The sequence below is a fragment of the Melanotaenia boesemani genome, chromosome 19 (assembly GCF_017639745.1).
Source record: "Melanotaenia boesemani isolate fMelBoe1 chromosome 19, fMelBoe1.pri, whole genome shotgun sequence".
Lineage (NCBI taxonomy): Eukaryota > Metazoa > Chordata > Actinopteri > Atheriniformes > Melanotaeniidae > Melanotaenia > Melanotaenia boesemani.
The window spans coordinates 10,194,641-10,218,455 of record NC_055700.1 but is presented as its reverse complement, the minus strand read 5'-3'; the positions used below and the strand labels follow the sequence as shown (position 1 = coordinate 10,218,455).

At 38.3% G+C, this 23,815-nt stretch overlaps 3 protein-coding genes across 4 annotated transcripts; 2 read left to right on the top strand and 1 right to left on the bottom strand.

Moving 5' to 3' along the window:
• Positions 1-908: 908 nt before the first annotated feature.
• On the bottom strand, positions 909-16,439 carry lrrc8aa (leucine rich repeat containing 8 VRAC subunit Aa). Of its 2 annotated transcripts, XM_041970088.1 has the most exons (3): positions 16,268-16,439; positions 8,241-10,365; positions 909-4,766 (listed from the first exon to the last, which is right to left on the bottom strand). In XM_041970088.1, the coding sequence occupies exons 2-3, from the start codon at positions 10,353-10,355 to the stop codon at positions 4,491-4,493; spliced, it is 2,391 nt and encodes a 796-aa protein (XP_041826022.1). In that variant the 5' UTR covers positions 10,356-10,365; positions 16,268-16,439; the 3' UTR covers positions 909-4,490. The 2 variants fall into 2 exon arrangements, with proteins under 2 accessions (XP_041826022.1, XP_041826021.1); XM_041970087.1 differs by lacking the exon at positions 909-4,766 and having other exon boundaries at positions 7,785-10,365.
• A 1,966-nt stretch (positions 16,440-18,405) lies between these two features.
• On the top strand, positions 18,406-20,233 carry dnlz (DNL-type zinc finger). The gene is made up of 3 exons (XM_041970193.1): positions 18,406-18,771; positions 18,887-19,026; positions 20,004-20,233. The coding sequence occupies exons 1-3, from the start codon at positions 18,466-18,468 to the stop codon at positions 20,155-20,157; spliced, it is 600 nt and encodes a 199-aa protein (XP_041826127.1). The 5' UTR covers positions 18,406-18,465; the 3' UTR covers positions 20,158-20,233.
• Positions 20,234-20,778: 545 nt separating this feature from the next.
• On the top strand, positions 20,779-23,808 carry uck1 (uridine-cytidine kinase 1). Its single transcript, XM_041969728.1, has 7 exons — positions 20,779-20,968; positions 21,397-21,556; positions 22,276-22,372; positions 22,468-22,610; positions 22,686-22,780; positions 22,862-22,910; positions 22,995-23,808. Exons 1-7 carry the CDS (start codon positions 20,879-20,881, stop codon positions 23,186-23,188), a joined length of 828 nt encoding a protein of 275 aa, XP_041825662.1. The 5' UTR covers positions 20,779-20,878; the 3' UTR covers positions 23,189-23,808.
• The last annotated feature ends 7 nt before the right edge of the window (positions 23,809-23,815 follow it).

Sequence of the window (23,815 nt, the reverse complement as noted above, 5' to 3'; positions counted from 1 at the left end):
TCATGTTCACCACTAACGATGCAATGCACCGTGATAATTTTACAGAGTATATTTGATCAACAGCTCTACCTTTACTACAAAAATAGTTGTATTGTTGCTTTTAGATAGAAAACATGAACATTTCCTTACTGTTGCATGTAATAAAGTAGTGACAATATGCAGTTAGTGATATGACTGCAGTAAAATTTCCATCATCTGACCACCACACACAACTAGTTGCTTTATAATCCATTAAAACAGAAAGAAAGTTTGTTTAGTCCAATCAGGGGCCAACTGATTGTGAGCAGCTCTGAAAGAAGCACCTTGTAACCTATAAAGAAAGCAAAATATTCAATGTGTAGAATTGCTTTGTTCTTTCATCTTTTTCCCTCCATAGTCATTTTGTGGTTCAAGTGAAAAATACTTACCTAAACTTGAGCATCCTTCCACTGTTAGAACTGGTATACAGATATAGAACTGGTATATGATATAGAAAAACACACAAAAATTGTCTTTAAACACAGCCCATCACCTAGTGACAATATTCAGTGTATCATTTGAACGGCATGCTTTTATGGCACAGTGGCAGAGCACCAGTACTTCCAGTAAGAGGAAATTATTACTACAAACACTTTCTTAGCAGATATTTTTTAGATTAAATAAGGAAAAACACAGACATTATTATTGATGTCAACATGTTGGTTAAGCCAGTTCAAGGGTTAGGCATTGTGGACAGTGATTTACTGATTCACAGCAACAACTAAATAAAAATGAGACATGAATGACCTTCGCCAAGGTGAAGGTTGTTTTTGGCAGCCTTGGTTGGTTTGTCTGTTAGCAACATAACTCAAAAAGTAATTGATGGATTTTGATTAAATTTTCAGGAAAGTCCAGGTGGAGATGAGGAAATTTCAGACCCAGGAGCAGGATTTAGTGTTAAGTGTCAATTTTTATTATGTGTTAGAATGGTATAAAAGTAGACTCTGAACATTCAGTGAGTTCCACTGTTACAGACACTTAAAAAGCCAGTGTTCAGTTCACCTGGCAAAAAGGCCTTGTTACATGTGATACAGACAGCACTGATTGACACAAGTCTGTCCATTCAGCTTAAAGTTTATATTCAACAAGATTGTTGCTGGAGGTTAAAAGGGAGGTTTTCATTATGGCTATACTGCACACAAGTTATCAACAAACTCATGCTTGATACAGAGATGGATATGACACCAAAAGGAAAGCATGAAAGTGTTTTCATTAGTCCCAGATCTACAGGCATCAGGATACAAAGACAAAATTAGTTGTACACAGTAAATACAATTGTGTACTTCAAAAAAAAAAAAAAAAAAAAAAAGCAAAAAAAAAGCAAAAAGAGAAAGGAAGGAATTGTTTATATATGGATGCAATTACGGCAGTTTAGCGATTAAATATTTTTGTACAATAGTCTGCAAATTCTGAGATTTTGCATGATTGAAATTAACTTTATGTGGCTTTCTTGAAATGTACATCCTTTCTATTGCAGGTATTTACAGATGAGCACAAAGCCCACACTGGAAAGTGGGCTCACCTCCACTTCCATTAAATAAGATTGTCAAAAACTGTTCTGCTGAATTATGTCCAAGAAAAACTCACAGGCTGCTCTAAAATCTAAATACATGCAGAAAGGGAGAAAAAGAAAAAAGTGTTAGTTTGCACAAATAAAACTACTTAAGGCACAGGACATACATAACACCATGTGTGATATTTTGCACTTCTAATAAAAAGGCAGCAAAAATAAAAAATCTACGTTTTAGCACATCTGCACAATTTAACAACAAAGCTAAATGTCCGGATGAAAATGTCACTTCTTATGTGATAAATATTAAATTCAAAGGGTTGTGTTTTCTTGTAACCAAGCAGCGTGTCACCACAGCTTCCTCTTTTTGGGGTTTGGCAAAACATCTGAGTGACCTCAGCTCAGACCTTCGACAGATCTACTAACGCTGACATGAGCGGAAAGGGAGTAGGCTGGAAGTGAAACGCATGACTCAGAGGGAAGTGACGGGCTGGGAAGCTGAGTCATAGCGGTGGAGGACGGGAAATATGACGGAAGCAGCTCCTGGGAAAAAAACATGTCCTCCACATGTTCACAGAACAGAATGAGATCCGATTACAGAGCTGCTGCAAGAAAAGCTCCCAGATCAATATGTACAAATACACTTTTAGCAAACTCAGCTAATTTTGATACGTGAGTCAATTTTTAATGGTAATCAAACTTATAGAGTAGTATTAACTATAAATGCTCAACCAAGAATTTTGTAACTGCTCAGAAATGAGAATGAAACTTGTAACCATCCATCACTGTAAGATATGACCAGCATGTAAAGATCATATAACTAGGGGTGAGTTTTGAATGGTTTTAAACAAATGGATGAATCAAAACACACCTCACACAACTGCTGTGAACTGTACAAACATGTTAGCAGGAGAGAGGCTTACCGTCAACTGCACCACCACAATGACCCATATTACAATATTAAAAGTACTTTTCACCGATATAAACGATCATCCGCTGCAGCTTGTCCTTCTATCTCTGTCCAGTTAGTATATGTACGTCTTTGTGATACCACCTAAATTAATTTGCACATGTTTTTGGCATCTAACAGAGCAAGTCACTGCAGTCTGCTCTGATCAAACCTGTTTACATGGCCCTCCCTAAATCAGCTAAAAATCAAAAGGAACCAGCTGGTTAGAATAAAACTACACAATGCACAACAAGCATGTTAAATATTTGAGCTATACATTTTACAGCACTAGAATAAAAAAAAAGGCCCCGATTATGTTTGTGATCATTAAAAGGGTATAGCTTGTAAAAGCTAAGGCCATACTAGCAACAAGAGATGTCTGGCAGGAGTAAACATTGCAGATTTGCTCCAAATGATGCTATTAAATCCTAGGTCTTAACAAGAAAAGTGTTTCAAGCAGACAAAGCATGTTGCACTCATTTGGAGCATGAATACCACTTATTTTGCAGTCTTACTAGCCTAAAAAAATGTGTCCCTTGTGGAAGCTGGTTGAAACCAGTTCTTTTCACTCTGTAATTTCCTGTTTGTCCTCCTTTGCCCTGCAAAGGAATAAACTAATCTGACAAATGTCGGCTCTTTCCGGGAGTAAACTGAGCTTGATAAATACACAAGAGCTCACACAAGAACAGCAGAGCACTTGAGTCAACACTTCTTTTTCAGACTGGCAGTGAATGACTCCTATTTCACGTTTTGTTCATCCACTCGGAGGTGCCACATTGGTTCATCTAAGACTTCATAATTCAAAACACAGAAAATAAAAAGTACAGTGATACATCATCTTAACACTGAACGACTTCCTCTGAAAGCCTGCTTACTTTTATATTTGAAAATGAAAGAGATAATTTTTTTTCTCTTTGTGTCGTAGCTCCAAAATAGGGAACGCTAACTTTATGTAAGCAGGGAGCTTAATGTGTACTCTGAAAGCTCTGAAATGAGCAAAGGTCACTTAATATTTCTCATAACATCAATATGTTCCAGAAACTTAAAATAAAGGTGTTACATGTTGAGCCTTTCAAGCACATATGATACTTTTCCAAACACTCCCCTTACACAACTCCTTAAGATGTGTTTGTAACGGTGACTTTAAGTCATAAAAAAAGCTAATGCCTGTCACACACTGAAGTAAACATAATGCTTGGTGATGCAAAACAGAGTCCAAGAAGGATTGCAGATTTCTCCACTGCTCCTCATGCAGTTATTATTTAACTGCAGGGTATTTAGACATTGCACTGTAGAGTTCATTCCCATCTACTCCCACTGAATACTTGACAGCTTGTCTTACACGTCATCTTCTGAGTTAAGGCCGGAGCTGTGAGATGCTTTCTTAATATTCACCAAAGTAATTTTGTTGGCATAAAACGACGCCTACAAGCAGCTGGAGTGTAAAGAAAGTCAGAAGAAAATAACACTGATGAATCTTCATGCCTTAACAGATTGGCTAGCAGTTGTGCAGTACTTCTTTCAAAAACATCTGTCCATGTAGAGAGCCACACTGCACTGCAACTTTAAATGCATATGTAGAAATTTCTCCAAAAGTCTCCAATCCAGAGGAAAAGCAGGCAATCGTCGTTTACTTTTGCAAGTATCCTGTGCACAGCAAGGTAATGGTCGTGAGCACTTTTAAGTAGCGCAAAACTGACTAATAAACAACTTTGCTTTAAAGATCCTACTGTGACATGCATATTCAACATCACCTGCCAGCATCCTCATAGTCCCGCAGCAAATAAAACACAGAAAAGCCATGTTGCTGAACCAACACTGATCCCCGAGACTTATCATGAGTTTTGTCCTTTACAAGCATGAGGGGTAGTCTTTTCATATTTGGACCTCTTTGACATTCTTACTTTTACTGGTCCTAACTTCACTTTTCATTGCCTGCAAGGTCAACACTGCTGCATCTTTCTTTAATAAAGCACTTCTTGTTTGTTCCTCTGATCCATCTTCTTCCTCTGCTCAAGCTTGCTCCTTATCAGCCCTCCAAAGCTGCTCTTTGACTTCTGATGGCAGCGTGCTGAACAGATCTTCCTCCACCACCAGGCCGCTCCTCTTCAAGAGTCGACACTCTCCGAGCTCGACCGGGAGGCACTCTAGACGGTTCCCTCTAAGCTCAAGTTGGGTCAGGCCGGTGAGTTCTCCAAAACGTGATGGCAGCGTCTGTAAGCAGTTGTTCCCCAAATTCAGAGTACGTAGCTTCTTACACTGGAACAGCTCCGGGGGCAAAGTCTCGATCTGTAGTTGAGAGGATGAAAAGAAGGATGAGATATTTAAGATAACAATGAGATCTAAGTTACTATGAGATCTACATGGAGAGACTGAGGATTTATAATTTGGAGCTGAGAAATGCAAGACAATCTTTCTTTTCTGACATCATTGCTAAGAACAGCAATAATGCTTGTGTCTTGTTCGTTACTGTTGACAGGCGAACTAATCCTCCTGTGTCAGTAACAGCAGAACTTCTGTCCAACTGGCATGTAATGCGTATGCTTCTTTCTTTACAGACAAATTTCAGAAAATCAGGCAGTCAGTGCTTCCATGCCAGGGGAAAGACATATGTCCCTGTGTCCACTCAGAGACATGAACACCATGACACACTTTTCTCCAATTAGTTCTAAAAACCTGACGAGATCACTGGCCATCTGAAAACCACCACTTGCTGTCTTGACACCCGTTTCCGCATGCATGGCCTTAGATATCTTACAGATTGTACACGTCTCTGTTTTCAGGTGTTTTCCCCTCAGACCCTAAAAACAACCGTCATCAGGCCACTACTGAAAAATAAAAACTTAGACTCTTCACTTACGAGCAGCTACAGACCGATAACAAACCTCCCCTTTCTTAGTAAGATTATAGAAAAAGCTGTATTTCAACAACTACACAACTTCCTGACACTAAATAACTGCTTTGATGTCTATCAGTCGGGTTTTTGGCCACACCACAGCACTGAAACTGCTCTAGTTAAAGTCTTTAATGACATCCGCTTGAACACATATAGCGGAAACATTTCAGTCCTGGTACTGCTAGATCCCGGTGCTGCATTTGACACGATCGACCATAACATCTTACTAGACCTGCTAAATAACTGGGTAGCACTGTCTGGCACTGGAATTAACTTGTTTGAGTCCTATTTAAAAGACAGGAACTATTTTCTGTCTATAGGTAACTAAATCTGAGCAAACCAAAAGCACCTGAGGAGTTCCCCAAGGCTCCATCCTGGGGCCACTGCTGTTCAACATCTACATGCTGCCACTCACTCAACTTATGAAAAACACATTACCACAGTTATGCTGATGACACACAAATTTACATAATCATCTCACCAGGAAACTACAGTCCCATCCAAACTCTGATCAAATTAAAGATGGGATGTGCCAGAACGTCTTTCAGTTAAATGAAGACAAAACTAAAATAATAGTTTTTGGAGCCAAGGAAGAAAGATTAAAAGTCAGTACTCAGCTTCAAACAGCAAAGTTCAAAACTAACAACCAAGCCAGAAATCTGAGGGTTGTCATGGACTTAGACCTGAATTTTAGCAGTTATATTAGGACAGTTGTGAAGTCAGCCTGTTATCACTTAAAAAACATCTAGAGGATTAAAAGACTGATGACTCAGCAGGATTTAGAAAATCTTTATGCATTTATCTTTAGTAGACTGGACCACTGTAATGCTGTCCCTACAGGTCTCCCTAAAAAGTCCATCAGACAGCTGCAATTAGCCCAGAAGGCTGTTGTCCTCACAAAGTGGATCATATGACTCCAGTCCTCAGATCTTTACACTTTCTGTCTGTCAAAGAACTGACTTCAAAGTCCTGCTGTCAGTTTACAAAGCTCTGAATGGTTTAAGACCAAAATACATTCAGGATCTTCTGGTTCGTTATGAACCAACCAGATCATCAGGTCATCAGGGTCAAATCTACTTTCTGTTCCCAGAGTCAGAACTAAACATGGAACAGCAGCTTTCAGCTTTTATGCTCCTTACATGTGGAACAAACTCCCAGAAAACTGCAGGTCTGCTGAAACTGTCAGCAGTTTTAAATCAGGTTTAAATATTTTCTATTTGCAGTTTTTTTTTGTCAAAACAACCATTAAATTCCTCATACTGAAACTTTATGTTTTGCATTTTATCTATTTTATTTTAGCTTTTTTTGTTCTCTTTTTATTACGTTTAATTTATTTTAAAGTTTGAGTTAATGCACTTGTTATTGCTTCCTCCACCCCGCTGTAATGCTTTTAATGTTTTATGTAAAGCACTTTGAATTGTCTTGTACATGAAATGTGCTATACTAATAAATTCGCCTCGCCTCACCAATGAACAGAAAAAGGCTGGCTTGTTCAATTTTTAATCCAGAAGCCTGGTGACACTAAGATAAAGGGGTAGTTGTTTCCATTGTGGCTGTATTTCCGATGCTACCCAATTAAAGCAACATAACATATCCCAGACCACAGCACAGGAAACAAACAAAAACTAGATTAAAGGCTGCTCAGAATTCAGCCTGTTCATGATTCATTAACTTCAGAAACTGAGTCTCATCTGTCTCCCTACAAATTACATCCAATTAACTCCAACATAGACACAGTATTCAAGGTTATTCATTTTTACAGCTGATTTAAACTAATAATGCTGAAAGTGTAAAGACACCAAAAAAGGCCTTAAAAACACAAGAAGCATCAGAACAGTCCCATTTAATGGAGCCAATTGTAGCTGCTTTCAAAGCCTGCTTGAGGCTATTTTCAGCATGCAGCCACACAGGCGAACACAGTAAAACAGCAGTAATAGTAGTTTTACCAAAAACACATGATGCTGTATACATGCTTGTTAGCTCAAAGCATTATTTTCTGGAGAAAAGGTTCAGCTTGTTTGTTCTGAATGTGAACAAAGCTGCATCTGTTAGATCCAAGTACTTGAGTCACAATACAAATAACTAAATTTTGTTCAGATTTAAATGATTCCCTTCACCAAAAAAAAACAAAAAAAAAAAACAAAACAAATATAAATCTATACAGTCGTGACTATAATGGCACTATTTCACAAAGGTTTTTAGAATGTTTTCAACTAAAAACACCCTAAAATGTGTTATTTTCATGAGCAGTTGTCCGCTGCCTTCCCTTCAGTAGACGAGACTGAATGTATGGAGTCGTTCAGTGAAAAGGGCAAAGACAGCATTATATTACCAACACAATTTGATTTGAGAAAAAAAAAAAAAAAAAAAAAAAAGAGTCATTATTCAACAAATGTGACCATAACTATATCACAAATCTCCAGCAGTTTCTATTTATTGGCCAGAAATTGGCAAAAAATGTAAAAAAAAAAATCAGATTTGTATCACTTCAAAGAGAGAAGACTTTTTGTAAGAAGAAAGCAGTTTGAAAAATTAAATTTCAGAGATACTGCATTTATAACATATTACTCAATACTAGCTTGTATTTCACAAATCATGAAATTGGCAGACCCCAAATGGTATTTCCAAGCTTTTTGTCTTTTGAGCACAACTGTAACCTCTGTGATTGCATTATCTTCAAAGCCACAATAATTAACCTGCCAATAAGAATTACAACATTTTAACTGCTGACCTTTGAAAATACCTTTTCTGGCCTTTGAGATGATTTGAGCAATACAATAAAAGAAGGTTGGAGGCAGACAAAGAAAGACAGACTTTGAATAAAATGAAAGCATGCGCTGTACATATGAGATCATTTTGCTTCTTACTCTGTTTGCAGTTACAGCAAAGTACTGCAGGTTCTGGAGGAAGCCCACGTCGGGGTGGATGCTGGTCAGATTGTTGTGACTCAGGTCTAAGAAGCGCAGCTTGCGGCAGAAGAAGAGCTGGCTGGGGATCTTCTCAATCTTGTTTCTGTTCAGATACAGTCTCTCCAAGTTGGTGAGTGTGCCGATCTGAATGGGGATGTAGGCGATCTGGTTGTACCAGAGCTTCAGGCACACGAGGCGGTGCAGGTGCTGGAAGCTGATAATCTCCTCTATTGTCTTGAGATTGTTGTCTTTCAGGTCAATCTCCTGCAGGTTGTGCAAACTAAAGATGGAGTGTGGAATCCGTTCAAGATCACAGCGAACAAGCTCAAGCTCTGTCAGGTTGACCATTTTCTTCAGGCTGTTGAGCACCATCAGCTTGGTACCCTCATTATTGATGGAGAGCTTCTGAAGGTGTACCCCCACATCCGTTACCACCTGGGGGAGCTTGGTCAGGTTGCTTTTCAGACGCAACACTTTGAGACTTTTGAGCTCTCTGAGCCCATCGATGACAATGTAACGGTTGTTCTCAGCACTCAAGTTCCCAGTTAGATGTAACTCACTGAGGTTCTTTAGACTGTAGATCCACAGTGGGATCTCCTTGATATCAGTGAACTTGATGTGGAGTGATTTCAGGTTCTCTCTTAAGAAAGCCAGAGCTGGAGCCTCAATTTTGGCAGGTGTGTGGTAGAGCCACATCTCCCTCAGGCTGGAAAGCTGAGCAATGATTGGTGGGATTGTGACGTCTGGGATAAGCTCCAGTTTGAGCACCTCTAGTTCAATCAGATCAAAGACTGTGTCTGGGATCCCACTAAGCATGAAGAGGTGTAACTCCTGCTTATCCTGAGAGTTCTTGGTGATTCGCTGCCTCAGCTTCTCTAATGTCCACTCATTGTTTAAATTCAGCTGCCTCAGCTTGTTCTCACTAACCTCTGACAGAAAGACAGCGAAGCGTTTGGAATAGAGAGGATCATACTGATCTATCATGTGTAGCATGAAGGCAAAGTCATTCTTTAAGTCAGGAATGTCACTGTAACTGCTTTCCTCACGGATCGATTCAAAGGAGTATCGTTTGAGGGAGCGTCTGAGCATCCAACAGAGCGTGTACATGCAGATGAGACCATAAACCACCACCAAGCTGATGTAGAAACAGGCTAAAATTTTGAAAAGAGTGGCTAATGGGTGAGCACAGTAAAACATGTTGTACCCTGTCAGTTTCTCAATGTTCACTGGGCACACTACACTGAACCTGATGTATTGTACATAGTAGGCTGTGTAGCAAATTATCAATATAAATTTTATTACTTTGATTATGGTCTGACGAATATAAAGGCGGTACACTATATCACCTTCCTCCACATGGATCCTGAACTTCTTTACTTTTTCAAAAAGGGCTTTGGCCTGCTCCCCTTCTTTTTTATCTAAAACTCCAGTTTCAGAGCGATCCACAATTCCCTGTTCAATTCTGGACTTTGTTCGCTGGAGCATGGGCACGCTAGCCTCAACATCCTCACTCACACTTGAGGCCTTCTTATCCATTGAACTGTTCATTTTTCCCACAGGTTTGGGGTCGCTCTCCTCCACCACGGTCTCAGACAAAGCCCTCGTTGTCCATGGGGAGTCGAAGCACTTGAGTAGGATGGAGACAAAATGTTCCAGTTTGGAGCTTGTGCGGGGGAATTTGAACCAGAAGTTGCTGCAGGCCAAAAAAATTAGGGTGTGGAGTAGCACCAGATACGGGAAATATTTGGCAAACCAGTGTAGTTTGTTCTCGTAGCAGACGGCATCGACGTAGTTATACTGATGTCGGTCAAGGTCGTACTGAATGCCTTTGGGTTCCGGTGGATAGGAGGTGGTCACATTTGGGACAGGCATGGTCTCGCACGACATGTTGACGACCCACTTGCAAGGCAGGCAGATCATCTTGTCCTGCGTGACCTGCAGTGTCCCACCGAACACTGCAATCATCAGCATGACGATTGAGATGTAGTCGGTGAAAACGTCCCACCATGGCTTCAGAATGCGGTACGCTGGCTGGGTGTCAGCAAAGTACCGGAGCTCTGTGATGGGAATCATGATGGTTTATCTAGAAAAAGGCAGAAAAAACAGGAATTAGTTTGTGCTACAAGAAGGCAAAACATGACTTCTTGTATTGTGGCTTTTTTATTGTTGGGGTGAAAATGAACAAGTTTAAATACACTGATTAAATCTGTCATAAAGGCAATTGAATTTTACACAGTTTTTAAGATTTCAAAACAAAACCTTGAATTTTACAATTACTTAAAAACACTTTGAATATTTAGCATTAGTATATTAGCATATTTATTTCTTTTTTTAATAACCAATATCCATCTATAAAGCTACTGGCATTATTTTTTATGCTGTACAATCAGAAAGCGCTTGCTTTGACCTTGTTGGAACTGAACATTTATGTAGTTATCACCTTCATAAGTGCACCTCAATCAGGTCACATTGGCAAAGTCTGCAAAGGTTACAAAATAGGAAGCACACGAAGTTTGGCAAACACGTTGGGGTTGAGATTGCAGAAAAAAGCCAGATGTTAAAAGGACCAGAGAAAGCATCTACGTTTACATAAGCTCCGCTTTCTCCATCTGTACTCATGTGAAGCAAAATCTCTGAATGGCTATGCCTTCTCTAAAAAAAGTCAATCTGTTATTTCAGAAATTAGGTGGAATCCCACCCAAACAGCTCAAAACAAAACATTATCTTTCTGTATTTTTCTTCAATTTCAGTGATCAGAATTAACAAGAATAATGAAGTCAAATTAAAAACGTTCTTAAAATAGTTGAAGTGAAACTTTAAGCTGCTGACCATTCAAAGAAATAAAACTCCAAACTAAAGAAACCCCCCTACCGACCACACTGGTTTTAAACACACTGTAAAACCTTAACTAGGCTGTGATATGTAAACGTGTCAGTAACACAAGAAATGCAGCAGTCTGAGCTGTTTGTTTAAAACAAACTTGAGTGTCAAAGGTTGACCTTAATGCTAGAAGACGTTTTGAATGTTAAAAATTGACAACGTATCTTGTAGCAAAAAGGAAATTTCTTTTATTACCTTTGCTTTCTATTCTAACCCATGAAGATCGAGGGAATAACTGTGGTGATGACATATGTAACAACAGGTTTTAGTAAGTTAACACGATTTTTTAAAAAAAAAAGGATCCTATCCAAAATTGCTTCCCCCTGTTCACTCATCCTAAACCCTGCCTAAAAGATAACTGGTCAAGTGGTCTCAACAAAGTATTTATCCAGTTCAAACCAGAATAGCAGTGCAGTTCCAGTGGGCCTCCTTTGTTAGGCTCCACCTCAACCCACAACAGAGACCACAACAGCTGCTAAAATATTTTTAGCATTGTATTAACAAACAAAAGACAATCATTGACACAAATTAAAAATTTAAGCAATTTTTAGTATGTTAAATAACTATATTCTGGTTTAAAAGCATTAACATTTAGATTATGGTTGCATAGCCCACTTTAAGTTATCTACTGGAGATTCTTTGATGAGAATCTCACTCTCCGTCTTCCTAAACTATCCTCCTTCATTTAGACTACGGATAACTTCTCTGATGAACAGATATAAACAAAACCAGAGGAGTATGCAGTGCTTATCCTAACATTTAAACTGGATTTACAAAGACAAAGTCAAAACTGGATTAAAAGGTGACTCTCCTGGCTTCCTGTTTGCAGCCATACCCTGGCACATTTCTCCTGAAGCTGTTTCTCAAACAGAGCTGCCTCTGTGTGTGCCATCTCTGTCGATGAAGCTAAGCCAGAGGAGCTGAGAGGTAAGGTGAACCTGGCTGTTCAGGGGCTAGAATATGACTGAGCCAAATATCAGTTTCAGAAAAGGACACCAGTGTCTCTCAGCTGAAGCCAATCAGGACGTTAGACATTATATGTGTTGTTTTTTTTGTTTTTTTTTTTAAAGTGCTACATCACCCTAAGATATTAGCTTAAACTGAGCCTGAAGATGACTTATCTTTATAATTTGATAGAGGATAAAAACCTTTACAGGCCCATTTAAGCTCATAGGCAACATTTAGGTTCTGACTATGATAGCAAACAGGGGCCTTCCATATAAGAACATTATTGTGTCTTCATCTGACAACCTGTCCAGAGCATAAACGTCTCCATCCCCCCCATGTATAGTAGACTTGAACCTCCCTTGTGTTTAGCACAACTGTGAAAACACAAGATCTGCCTTGGTTACTAAACAGAGTTATCCCAGCTTTCCAAACTCAGGACGTCTGCTTGGCATTTTTCCCTCACTGTAATAATCTGAAAAAACAACAAACAGACTCTGCATGGATTCAGTGTGTCAGAGGTTTCTCAGCTTCATGCTGACTAGTTTCTCACATTTGAACTACCCCACCCCAGAATTAGGCAACATAGCCATCAGTCACCACCAGCTAAACAGATTTTTTTATGTTCTGAATGTCTCACAGTTCAGCACCAGACTTAGTAAATGAATGTGAACTTGCAAACTTGTATTATATACATGTACAATTTTTCCAAACGTTATCAATGATGTGATGAAAATTGCCAGCTTGACCTTTCACAAAACAGCATCAGTCTTATTGGTTTAAAGACCCCCTGAAATAAATACAAACATTAATTGGGTCTCAAGACAAATCTGTCCCACTTTGAGATCTCTTTAGACGAGGCATCTTTTATGGACACTAACGACACCTTCCACTCTCAGTCCATCTGTCCTGGCCTGTTTAAATACTTGAAGAAGATTAGATGGGGTGGACAAGTACATTCTTCTTTAAACCAGGCATAACTGGTTCTGACCAGAAAAATTGTCTTTGTCAGGACAACAGTGATGACATCATACACACCCACAGACATGGTCACAATACACATCTGAGACAAAGGTCATTCAATATTAGTAGAGTAATTACCCAGTCATCTGCAATATCAGCATTTTGCCCCTAAATAAATGAGCTAAATAGGAATATTAACTAATAGTTTTTCTTAAGACCTACACTATGTGAAGGAGACTAAATGTATCACAAATCAGCATTTTAATCTGTCGTTTACCATCTCTGTGCTTTATCATTGTTTGTGCCTAAGAACCTTGATGGCCTCTGAATCAAAACTGTTGATAGGAAACAATCTCAAAAGCTAAAATCAATCCATGATTGAAGAGTCTTACTGTAATGCAATCAGATTCAATTACATGTAATGTAAGCGGAAGAAGTAAGTTTTCTTTCATTCTCCTCCATGACAACAGTCTGCCGAGCGGATCGGGAAGTGATGTCTCACCCCGAGCTCATTGGGATAGACTTACTATATACAACCGTGCATGTCAACGTTCTGCACTGTCTGTGTCAGACTACCCTCTAGGGCAATATATATATCAAGTAAAATATCCAAATTAAAGTTATGGTTTATTATTCAAATTATATATCATATATGGTTATTATGGTTTTTTTTTTTTTTTAAATACATTAACTAATGACTTTTTACGCGCTCTTGATAAAGTGCACAACACTCCAGTGAGGACAAACCTGTCCAGCCTGGACAGATGATGGTCCTGCTGTAAAGATTTTCACCATCCTTTCTGACTGTGATAATTACAAATTAAAGGAAAGTGTTTGTTTTGTTTTTTTTACTTGCGATAGATATGCTTTATTTTTTTCTATTCTCTACAGATTCCCCTGATTAGTGATCAGTCAATAAAACATTTTATACCATTTCAGTGTTTCACTCCGTGTCAAATTTCACAACTAAGGACTGGACACCAAAGACCACATATTTCTGTGTAATAAAGTTTAAGGAAAACATATTTAGATTAAACAAACTTTTTAAAATCAACTGTTAGTAGGGCTGGGCGATTAATCGATAAAATCGATAAATCGAATTTTCCATTTCTGGAGATTAATTTTTTTGAAAATCGGGATTTTTTTCCATAGTTAGTTAGCAGCAGACTTAGCCCTCCCTCCACACCAGAACGGTGTTTGTCTGACAGATTTTCATTAAAGTAACCCTTCACTCATGCCTGGGATTTAGCTGTGCGTATAACTGCGGTGAGAAATGCTGCTCTCTATGAGATGCAGAAATCAACTTAACCCACAAACCCTAGTTAAGAGACAACCTTCATCTGGGGAATTATTTCTGCAGTGGATCCTGTATGATAAGGATCCAGATGGAAAGAGATCACGGATGCATTGTGTCGCATATTTCAATGTAAGATATGAAGTCGTTTATATGGTGGAAGAACTCTGACATTATATGCTTTATTTTTGCTAGCATTCATCTATATAAACAAATGAACGTTTTTAATAAGTTTATTTATGTTTTGTAAAAGAAAAGGAAAAAAAATCGATTAAAATCGGAAATCGGATTTGGTTATAAAAAATCGGAGATTTTATTTTTAGGCCATATCGCCCAGCCCTAACTGTTAGTGTTTAGAAGTTTCATGTAATAAGCCAAACTTCTTACTGGATGAAATTAAACCTTTAAGCTATTAGAATTAATGATGTAATAAACCTTTAAAGCTGTTGAACCAGACGTACTGATCTCCACAGGGAAATTATTAAGTTTGAAGCTTCATGAACAATTAAAAATTAATGTTTTTATTTATTTATTGTTTTAGCTTTAAACATGTAAGGCTGTTACACAGAAGCAAGAACTTTGAATGAATGAGGACAGTTCTTGACACATCGTCAAGCAGAACTTTATTATCGTGGGGCTCTGAGAAGTATTGGTTGCTATTGGTTGGACATTTAAGGTGGGTGTTGTTAAAGCGGGAATAAACAAAGTGGAAAGTTGTGGCTTCCGAATATCCCTCTGATGCAAGACTGAATGGCTAGTTTTAATGAACAGCTGATCTAGGTCGTGAGAGAGTATATAAATGTAAACAACACGTGGGATGTAAAGACAGGGACACCGCCGCGTGCACAACCCTGCCCTGCCACGGACAAAGTTTCTCATTAAATATGAAATAACTGGTCAGCTGTTTGTTGCACATAAGAACACAGACATCTCCCCTGCAACAATCCCCGCCCATCGCATACAAAGCTTCTGGTGAAGTAAGCCTTTATCGGGACAATACAAACTTTTTTCTTGTTCTTGCAGCCTCGAAAACAAGCTTCTTGCAGAGTAAATAACAAGCTTAAGTTTTAATCTGGAAGTCTTCGGGTCTACAGACCCATACTATTGAATCATTTTAAGCTCTCCAGATAAGATACCTTTATCCATAACTGTTGACTACTAAGTAGTCAGTCCAGAACTCCATGGCGCTGTCCATGTCTGCAGATTTGAGGTAATTAGGACTGCCACCTCAGTAATGGCCTCGAAACAAGATGGCGCAAAACACAAAACGGCCTATAGTCTAGCAGGCAAGATACTGGAGGTCACTGCTAGGGGCAGTAAACAACACTTGGCCTCTGAAATAGTGAAAAGGCCAATCTGCCAGTCACATTGTATTTCTGGGGCAATTTCTCAAAAAAAAACTGATTGTTTTTTTTTTGTTGTTGTTGTTTTTTTTTTTTTGTTGTTGTTGTTTTTTTTTGTTTGTTTGTTTGTTTTTTTTACTGTGTAACGGGAAGGAAAAATCATAAAGATGCTCGTAGGTGCGAACAAGGTCCAACAGGCGCTCTTCAAATCTATTAGCTTTATTTACCTTTGACCTCGTGATCATGCATGAGCGCCTCTAGCGTTCAAGTCAGTATTGCAATTCGCATACACAATACGTTTTCTCGCGTCAACACGACTAACAACCGTACGCTAGGAAAGCGTGGCAGCCATACTAGTATAACATGCAAGTACATCACCGGTCCTATACTTGGTAACATATCTCATCCTCACACTTGTAACACTGGACTGCCGCAGCGTGTTGGGACGCAGCGCCCTGGTAGCGCGCTGCGGCAGCCAAAATCCCAGCCCCGGGGATATACTTGCAAGTATCACCCACTGCTAGCTGCTATCACACTCTGATCACAAAGAAAATACTCACCTGTTTTATTAAAGCTGGCGACTCTCGACTCCTCCACACACGGGTGACACATTTCTCAAACAGTTCTCAGAAACTGAGAACGGTCTGACACCGGGCCGGAGCCTCGGGATAACAGCTGAAGAAGAGAAAACGGCACAAAGGCACGAGTCCGGTGGGTACGTTGGCTCGCTCTAAAGACTGCTGTACTGTTGCACAAGACAGCCGGAAGTACTAAAATATATCACTTTCACAATAAAACTATCTATCTATTTATTTCTATCCAATTGTGAATCATTTAGATTTGATAGCTCATGTGCAAATGTTTTGGCTGTAAAAAAGAAAACAAAAAAGGAGTGATGTTGATTTCAAAGACTAGAATAATTAGCTTTAATTTACAAATAAAAACAAAAATGTTTATTAGAATTACATTTTCAATTTACTAATTAAACCCATTGCCCTCTTAAAGTCCCTTGATACCCTTAACATGCACTTTGCTGTTAAGTTTTCTCTTAGTCAGCTTGAAGAAAGCAATTAGAATTGTGAATGGACATTTTCATCCCTGATGGTGTCAGTTTGTTGTTCCATAATTTCAGTGTGTCGGAGGCCTCCCAGTTTCTGGTGGTCATGACTTTTTCCTAACGCAAACTCCTCCCCAACCAAGCAGGATTAAGCAACACACTCTTCACTATCACTTTAATTAATTTGTCATTTGTTCAGATTGCCTCTCAGTCCCGATTTACAGGATTTCAGCAGCCTTGGCCTTAGTCAGTTAAAATAGACTTCTTAATGTACATGTAAAATTGGCCTCTTTTCCTGCTGTCTCAAATGTCTTGTTACACTGTGCAGATATTTTATTAATTCTGAGAACTACTTAGTAAAACATTAATAGGCCAACTAATATTATAAAATAGGATGTTGGCCCTGTATTGGGTCACACTGAGCATACCAGAGGTAATTTGGAGTGTGGGAATAAAAAACTTATCTGAGAGGTGATGTCAAAGTTTGTGGTTGTATTTGATCACTCTATATATTTACTAAACCAACAGTGCAATATGATTTAATCTTTAAATGGTTATTCTATTAAACTTACTTTTCCCTCGTTGCTTTAAAGGAAACAAACAGCATCGTTAATGTTTTGGGGGATTGCTTTCTAACACGATTGTATCCCTGTCAGCACAATGAATAGTACTCCTAAAAACAAACTTTCTTTACATTATAGAATTAATTTTTACTAATCATGCATATTGACAGCTAGTTTATGGATCCATAAATTATGAAGATGGCCAACCTAAACTGATTGTTAAGATACTGCCAAATGTTCAATTTCTGGTTCAGCTTCTCAAGTTGTTATACACTCTGATTTGACTATGCTTTTTATGATGGCCTTCACTGTGTCTTTCCTGGCTTATCTTTTTGACAACATGACTCAGTGACCAATCTGTGTTGTCTAACATTTACTTTTGATGCAGTTCTTTTGCTGGAGCTTTCGCTTGTTAATTATACAGCATTATGTTATGTGTTATTTTTTTGAAAACCCAAAACTCCATCAAAAAGGAAATTATATTGCTCTGCTTCTGGGTATCTATTATGGGACAGAAGACAAGTATCAGATTGTGTTCAACAGGATTTAAAGCACAGTTTATACCATAAATTGAAGCAAAATGTCTCAGAAACTCTATGTGACAAATATGTCACGTCGGGCTCTTATGGTTTAATCTGAAGGCCTATCTGATTATACTCTACTTTGAGCCTAAACTAAAATCATCCTCATCTCCTTCATCTTCTTGTTCCATAGGTAGTTTCTCCCCCAGAGATCAACGTTGGTGATCATGTATGACAAATAAGATTTCTCTAAGGCAGCTGAAGGTACATGTTCCATTTTTGGGAATATTTCCCATTTTTACCCCTAAAAAACAAGTCTTGTAATAACGTTATAGTTATAGTTAATGGTCTTGTGATTTTCATGTGAGCACCAACAGTGAAAGAGGTGTCATGAAAGAAAGAAAGAAAGAAAGAAAGAAAGAAAGAAAGAAAGAAAGAAAGAAAGAAAGAAAGAAAGAAAGAAAGAAAGAAAGAGAAAATTATCTAAGTATTTTGGTGCGGTAGCATAAACTATTTTGAAAAGACGACTGTGTGACATCATCAACGAGCGTCAGAGTCATAGTCGATGAGTCGTTTTAGTGCGCCACAACCGTCTGCTAAACCGTAATGTTAAAATCATGTCAGTCTTACAAAAATGTTTGACTTTTACAGAATATACCAGGACGACCAGCCTGTTGTTGCGGTGTTTTTACGGCCGTTCTGCGGTGTCTAGATTCTGTTCTGTCCTTCACTGTCTGACAGCCACAACCAGGACCGGGCAGCTCTCCTCGCAGGACCAAAGGATCTTTCATCATTTGTTGCCTGTTGACAGATGTGAAGCTCGTCTGAGCGGTTACAAAGCATTTTCAACCTCACTGGCTACCAGAGAAGACGCTATTGGGAAAATCCAGTCAACTCACTATCAACTAATCTACACATGCAAAGTAACAGAACCCTGATTCATGTATTTTAAAGTCTTTCAAAAATATTATTTTTCGTGATCTAACCTGTGTTTTTAAAAGTCCAATATTTAACCTGCAGACTGTGTCACGTTGGCAGGTTTGCTCCACCAGATCCATGCAGAAGATCTCTAAGTTGGCTTACCACAAAGGTGTAGTGATAGTGACATGTCCAGGTTGTGAGAATCACCATATCATTGCTGATAACCTGAAATGGTTTTCAGACCTAGAGGGGAAGAGGTTAGTGATGCTGTGGCATTTTGACTACTTGACAGATCTTTGAAGTGTGGTTCATTTGCAGCCTAGGAAAGATCAATAAAAATGAGGGGACACAATTCATAGATGAAAAAGCTATTTATTTATCAGAATATGATGCATTATCTTAGTGGAGCAGTGAAGTGAACAAAGAAGGCAATATGACACCCCAAAATCTAGATGCAGGTGCTAGATAAGCAGATCTGTGAGGTAGCAAGACTTCTGATGAAGCTCCTTGGTTATCAGAAAGAGGTGACGAGTTGTGTGAAAGTCAGCCTGGAGGTAGAAAAACAGAACAGAAGAAAGTTTTACAGAACAACAAACAGGTTGATTGGCTGAAAAAGTAACAGGCAAAAAAACTTGTAGCAGAGTAGTGACAACAAATTTAACAGCATGTTAAAATTATAGTGATGAAGGGGAACATGATGAAAAGCCCAAGCAGTGAGGAAGAGTGTACACATTTTTGATAAAATCAAATGACCATATTGAACTTGCAAAACAGCTTGATTTAAATCTTGGAGGTAGGGGATCAGCATGCAAAGATGGATGTTAGAAAAGAACAAGCAGCATCAACAGAGGGATAGTCAGGTCCTTTAAACTCCTTAAAACATGGAAAGCTTAAAGAACATTGAACATGCTTCCCTTGTGTGGTTCTAGGTTTTTCTTTTGTTATGATTCTACCAAAAATATGTAATTTTAATTCCTTAGTTGTTGATAAATAAAATTTGATAAAGTTTTCGAAACATTTTTATTAACAAAGACAGTAAAAGGACATGCTGACCTCGCTGTGAATTCCTAACATACATTAGCTGCCCTTCTGAGGATAAACTGTTTTATGACATTGGTTTATAACAACTTTCAGCCTATAAACATTGAAACTAGAAGGAGGGTAGTGAGGAATGTTGCATCTTATGTTCATGGTGGCATTTGTTGAATCTATTTATCTTGTGTTTGTGTTTCAGAAACATTGAGGAAATCCTCGCTGCCAAAGGAGAGACAGTGAAGAGAGTTGAAGGAAGTAATGCTTTGGAGATAATGATTGATGAATCCAACAAAGACAAGTTACAGTGTGGTGACGACACAGAAAAGTCAGACAATGACCCAGTGAAACAATAGTTATGTGTTTCCTGTGTATATTAACTATGTAAGATGTTTATATTTTATTTGTTAATGAATACAAATCTTTTCATACCGTTTTGGTCTTTGTTTGCTTTCAAAGAGGGTGAGAATTAAAGTCAGGGCCAGAGATGTAAAATATCCTGCAAGGTGGCAACAAAAATATACAAAAGGAACATTTCTTTCAACTTTTGAGGTGTGAAACATAGCATCAGAGAAAACAAAATATAAGAGAAATCAAAGCTTTTCACAAACAAGGACATATCAGAGAACACAAAAATAAACCATGTTTGAGCAAATGCGAAAGCATTACAGAAAACTAAACCACAAAACACACGAACATAAACTAAATGTAGGGGGACTTTTGTGTTTTCAAAATCTCATTGTACTTGCACATTGTATTGCATGTTTAATTGTGTGTTTTTTTTTTTTTTTTTTTACATGTTTATTAAATTATGCTCTGGTTTGCTGTATTAAAGATAAATACATTTTTTTCGGAATTATAACTTTATAGGCTAAAATTCAGGGCTGTTTCTGTGTCCTATGAACCGCAGAGATCTGGCGAATGCAGTGTGCGTCCGATGTCGTTGAGTCGTTGATCGTCGCAAAGTGCCATGTCTCGCGAGAACAGCATACTGTCGCTGCCTGCAAGCTGACAGTACAGGTAGCTCACAGCCAATTTATCTGGATTTTGAACATATTCACTGTCCATTTTACGGCAATGGATGTTCCCGAAGCCATCGACGAACCAGAAAGGCCAAGGCATCATCCGTTCCTAATTGGGGTTAGCGGAGGAACAGCCAGCGGCAAGGTCAATCATTTTAAACACAAATACCGGTTAGCTTAGCGTTTTTTACGAGTAGAGCTAGCATTAGCGTATTTCAAACTGTCTAAACAATTCGTACGCCCACTTGACGAGAAACTGTTCACTAATACTTTCGTTATTTAAATTGAGCTACAGAAATGATTGATGCTTGTGTCGCCTCTTTATTGCGACGTTTTTTGTACAAAAGACCGCACAGTTAACTGCTCTTAACAAAACTACCCTCTCGGTGATCGACTCAGAGTCAGGTGATGGATATTAAAACTGAGGTCACTGTTGATACACTACCTTACACAAGGGCCATCTCTATTATCCTAGATACCTTCATAAAAAAACTAACATGTTTCTCGTTCAGCCAAGTCACGCGTTATTACACATAAGTAGTAACACCAGATGAGTGAAGTCTTCTTCCACAGTCAACAGTTTGCGCCAAGATCATGGAGCTCCTGGGCCAAAACAAGGTGGACCACCGCCAGAGGAAAGTGGCCATTATAAGCCAGGACAGCTTCTACAAAGTCCTGACTCCAGATCAGAAAGCAAAAGCTCTTAAAGGCCAGTACAACTTTGATCACCCAGGTATGACCAGCTTACAAACAGTACTTGTTTTAATCAGGTTTAATTACAGCACCACACAAGCGTCTGGATTAATTAAAAGTTGTGTCTAAGTTCACATGCTTGAGGGTTATGAGAACATCAGTATTTTCCCATTTTTCAATATAATATATAATAATATAATAAGGCAATTTTCAGTAGTATTATTTAAAAAAATCTTAGAATTTATTTAGGTCCTGTATGATTTAACATCTGGAGAGATGTCAAAATCAGGAGCAAATCATTAAAAAAAAAAAAAAAAAGCTAAGCTGTTGGCTGATGCAGATCTTATTACCCAGAAAATTATTATTCTGGGAAGTCTAAAAGAGTACTAGTTGGGTTTTGAGATTTTATTTGAGAGAGTTTGTATTGGGTTGCTTGGCCTGACTTGGTGTGAAACAGTTTTGAAAGCTTTTGTGCTGGGTCTACTAAATGTTTGGGGAGGTAATTTTAGGTTTTGACAAATAATTTGCAATGATTATGTGACTAATTTAAGGTATGTAAACAAAATAGGCTTTGACACTACACTTAACATCTGTTGTGCTTTTATCCCAACTTACATGCTTCAAACGTTACTCAAGAATCTGTTATTTCATGGGTTTAATGTTTTGACCAATAATGTTTTGTTTAATATAGAGATATACAGATTGGCAACATGATAGATCCACTGTATTACTAAATTTTAACTTTCTAATGTATTTCAGAGGCATTTGACACCGAGTTAATGTACAAAACATTGAAGGACATTGTGGAGGGAAAGGTGGTTGAAGTGCCAACATATGATTTCGTCACCCATTCCAGGTTAGAAAGAAGCTTTTAATGCTGATTAAACCTTGATGAAAAATCCTCTGTCCTCCTTTTTCAATGTCTTTAGTCTGAAACTTCTTTGTTTATAGGTTGGAAGACAGGATCACAGTGTACCCAGCAGATGTGGTTCTCTTTGAGGGAATCCTTGTTTTCTATCCCCAGAATGTGCGTGATATGTTTCACATGAAGCTGTTTGTGGACACAGATTCAGATGTCAGATTGTCTCGCAGAGGTATTTATGTCTCATTCACACAAAATACCTGATCTTGTCCCAGTCCGTCAGTGGTTTGACCTAATTTTCCTGTAGTCTTGCGAGACATGAGCAGAGGGCGTGACCTGGAGCAGATTCTCAGTCAGTATACAACGTTTGTAAAGCCTGCTTTTGAGGAGTTTTGTTTGCCTGTAAGTATGATGTCATCTCTGTTCACATGTTCAATTATTTTAAACAGCCTCACTGTGTTTCTAAGTATTTTTTTTCTTCAGACTAAGAAGTATGCAGATGTCATCATTCCAAGAGGAGTTGACAATATGGGTAATTAATCTAAAAAAATAAGATAGTTTTTAATTTCTTCAGGATCGGGAATGCCTCAAAAATTCCTCATTTGTTTGCCTTCAGTTGCCATCAACCTCATCGTGCAGCACATCCAAGATATTCTGAACGGTGACATTTGCAAATGGCAGCGTGGATCCATTAATGGCCATGGCCGAAGCTTCAAACGGGTCATCTCTGAGCAGTGCGACCTGCAGAACGGTGCCACCAACCCGCCACCTAAAAGGGTCCTGCTGGAGCCCAGTAGTCGGCCTCACTGAGGCTGAGTGGGTTTGTGTGTGCATGTGAATGAATGGGTCCAGACTGTGATTGTGAGCTTTTATTTGGAATTGCTGCTATTAATGTGTCAGTCACTGTATCACCCTCTGCAGGTTTTGAGAATATTATCTACAATCACATTGCAAACATTCAAAGCTGTAGTCAGTTCATTATTTTTACTAAAATTGTCAGTGTGTATCTAGCATGCATATAGGTTTTCTTTCCATAAATGAGTCTTCCATTATGTTTTTTTTTTAATGTTACCTGAATGGTTACATGAGGTGTTACTGATATGGAAGGTCTTATATTTGAGAGTAAGAAGTGTTATTTAAAAATTTAATTTCTTTGTGCTTTTGCACTTCGAATTTGACTGTACAGGTAAGCTGTGTTGGGCTTCTTTAAAATTAGTATATTTAAATTAATATAGTTATGTTGCTTTCCCTTTTCCCGTTTGTAATAACTTCTTAAAATCAGATTAGAGCCAGATGTATTGTTTAGAAATATTACACTTAGTTTGATACATAGCACCTTTTCATTATTTAATGCTGAATCCACGCCTTAATTTTTTAAAACAATTTTTCAATTACTGTTTCTTTACAACAATAAATGGAAATTCTTTTAATTCTTTT

What these genes read in the sequence shown, in the direction of transcription:
- dnlz (XM_041970193.1), top strand. Translation starts at nt 18,466, where the DNA reads ATGTCAGTCTTACAAAAATGTTTGACTTTTACAGAATATACCAGGACG. An exon ending in AACTAATCTACACATGCAAA is followed by an intron (nt 18,772 to 18,886) that starts GTAACAGAACCC and finishes TCACGTTGGCAG; the next exon opens with GTTTGCTCCACCAGATCCAT. An exon ending in TCAGACCTAGAGGGGAAGAG is followed by an intron (nt 19,027 to 20,003) that starts GTTAGTGATGCT and finishes TTTGTGTTTCAG; the next exon opens with AAACATTGAGGAAATCCTCG.
- lrrc8aa (XM_041970087.1), bottom strand. Translation starts at nt 10,355, where the DNA reads ATGATTCCCATCACAGAGCTCCGGTACTTTGCTGACACCCAGCCAGCG.
- uck1 (XM_041969728.1), top strand. Translation starts at nt 20,879, where the DNA reads ATGGATGTTCCCGAAGCCATCGACGAACCAGAAAGGCCAAGGCATCAT. An exon ending in TGTCAGATTGTCTCGCAGAG is followed by an intron (nt 22,611 to 22,685) that starts GTATTTATGTCT and finishes ATTTTCCTGTAG; the next exon opens with TCTTGCGAGACATGAGCAGA. An exon ending in TTGAGGAGTTTTGTTTGCCT is followed by an intron (nt 22,781 to 22,861) that starts GTAAGTATGATG and finishes TTTTTTCTTCAG; the next exon opens with ACTAAGAAGTATGCAGATGT.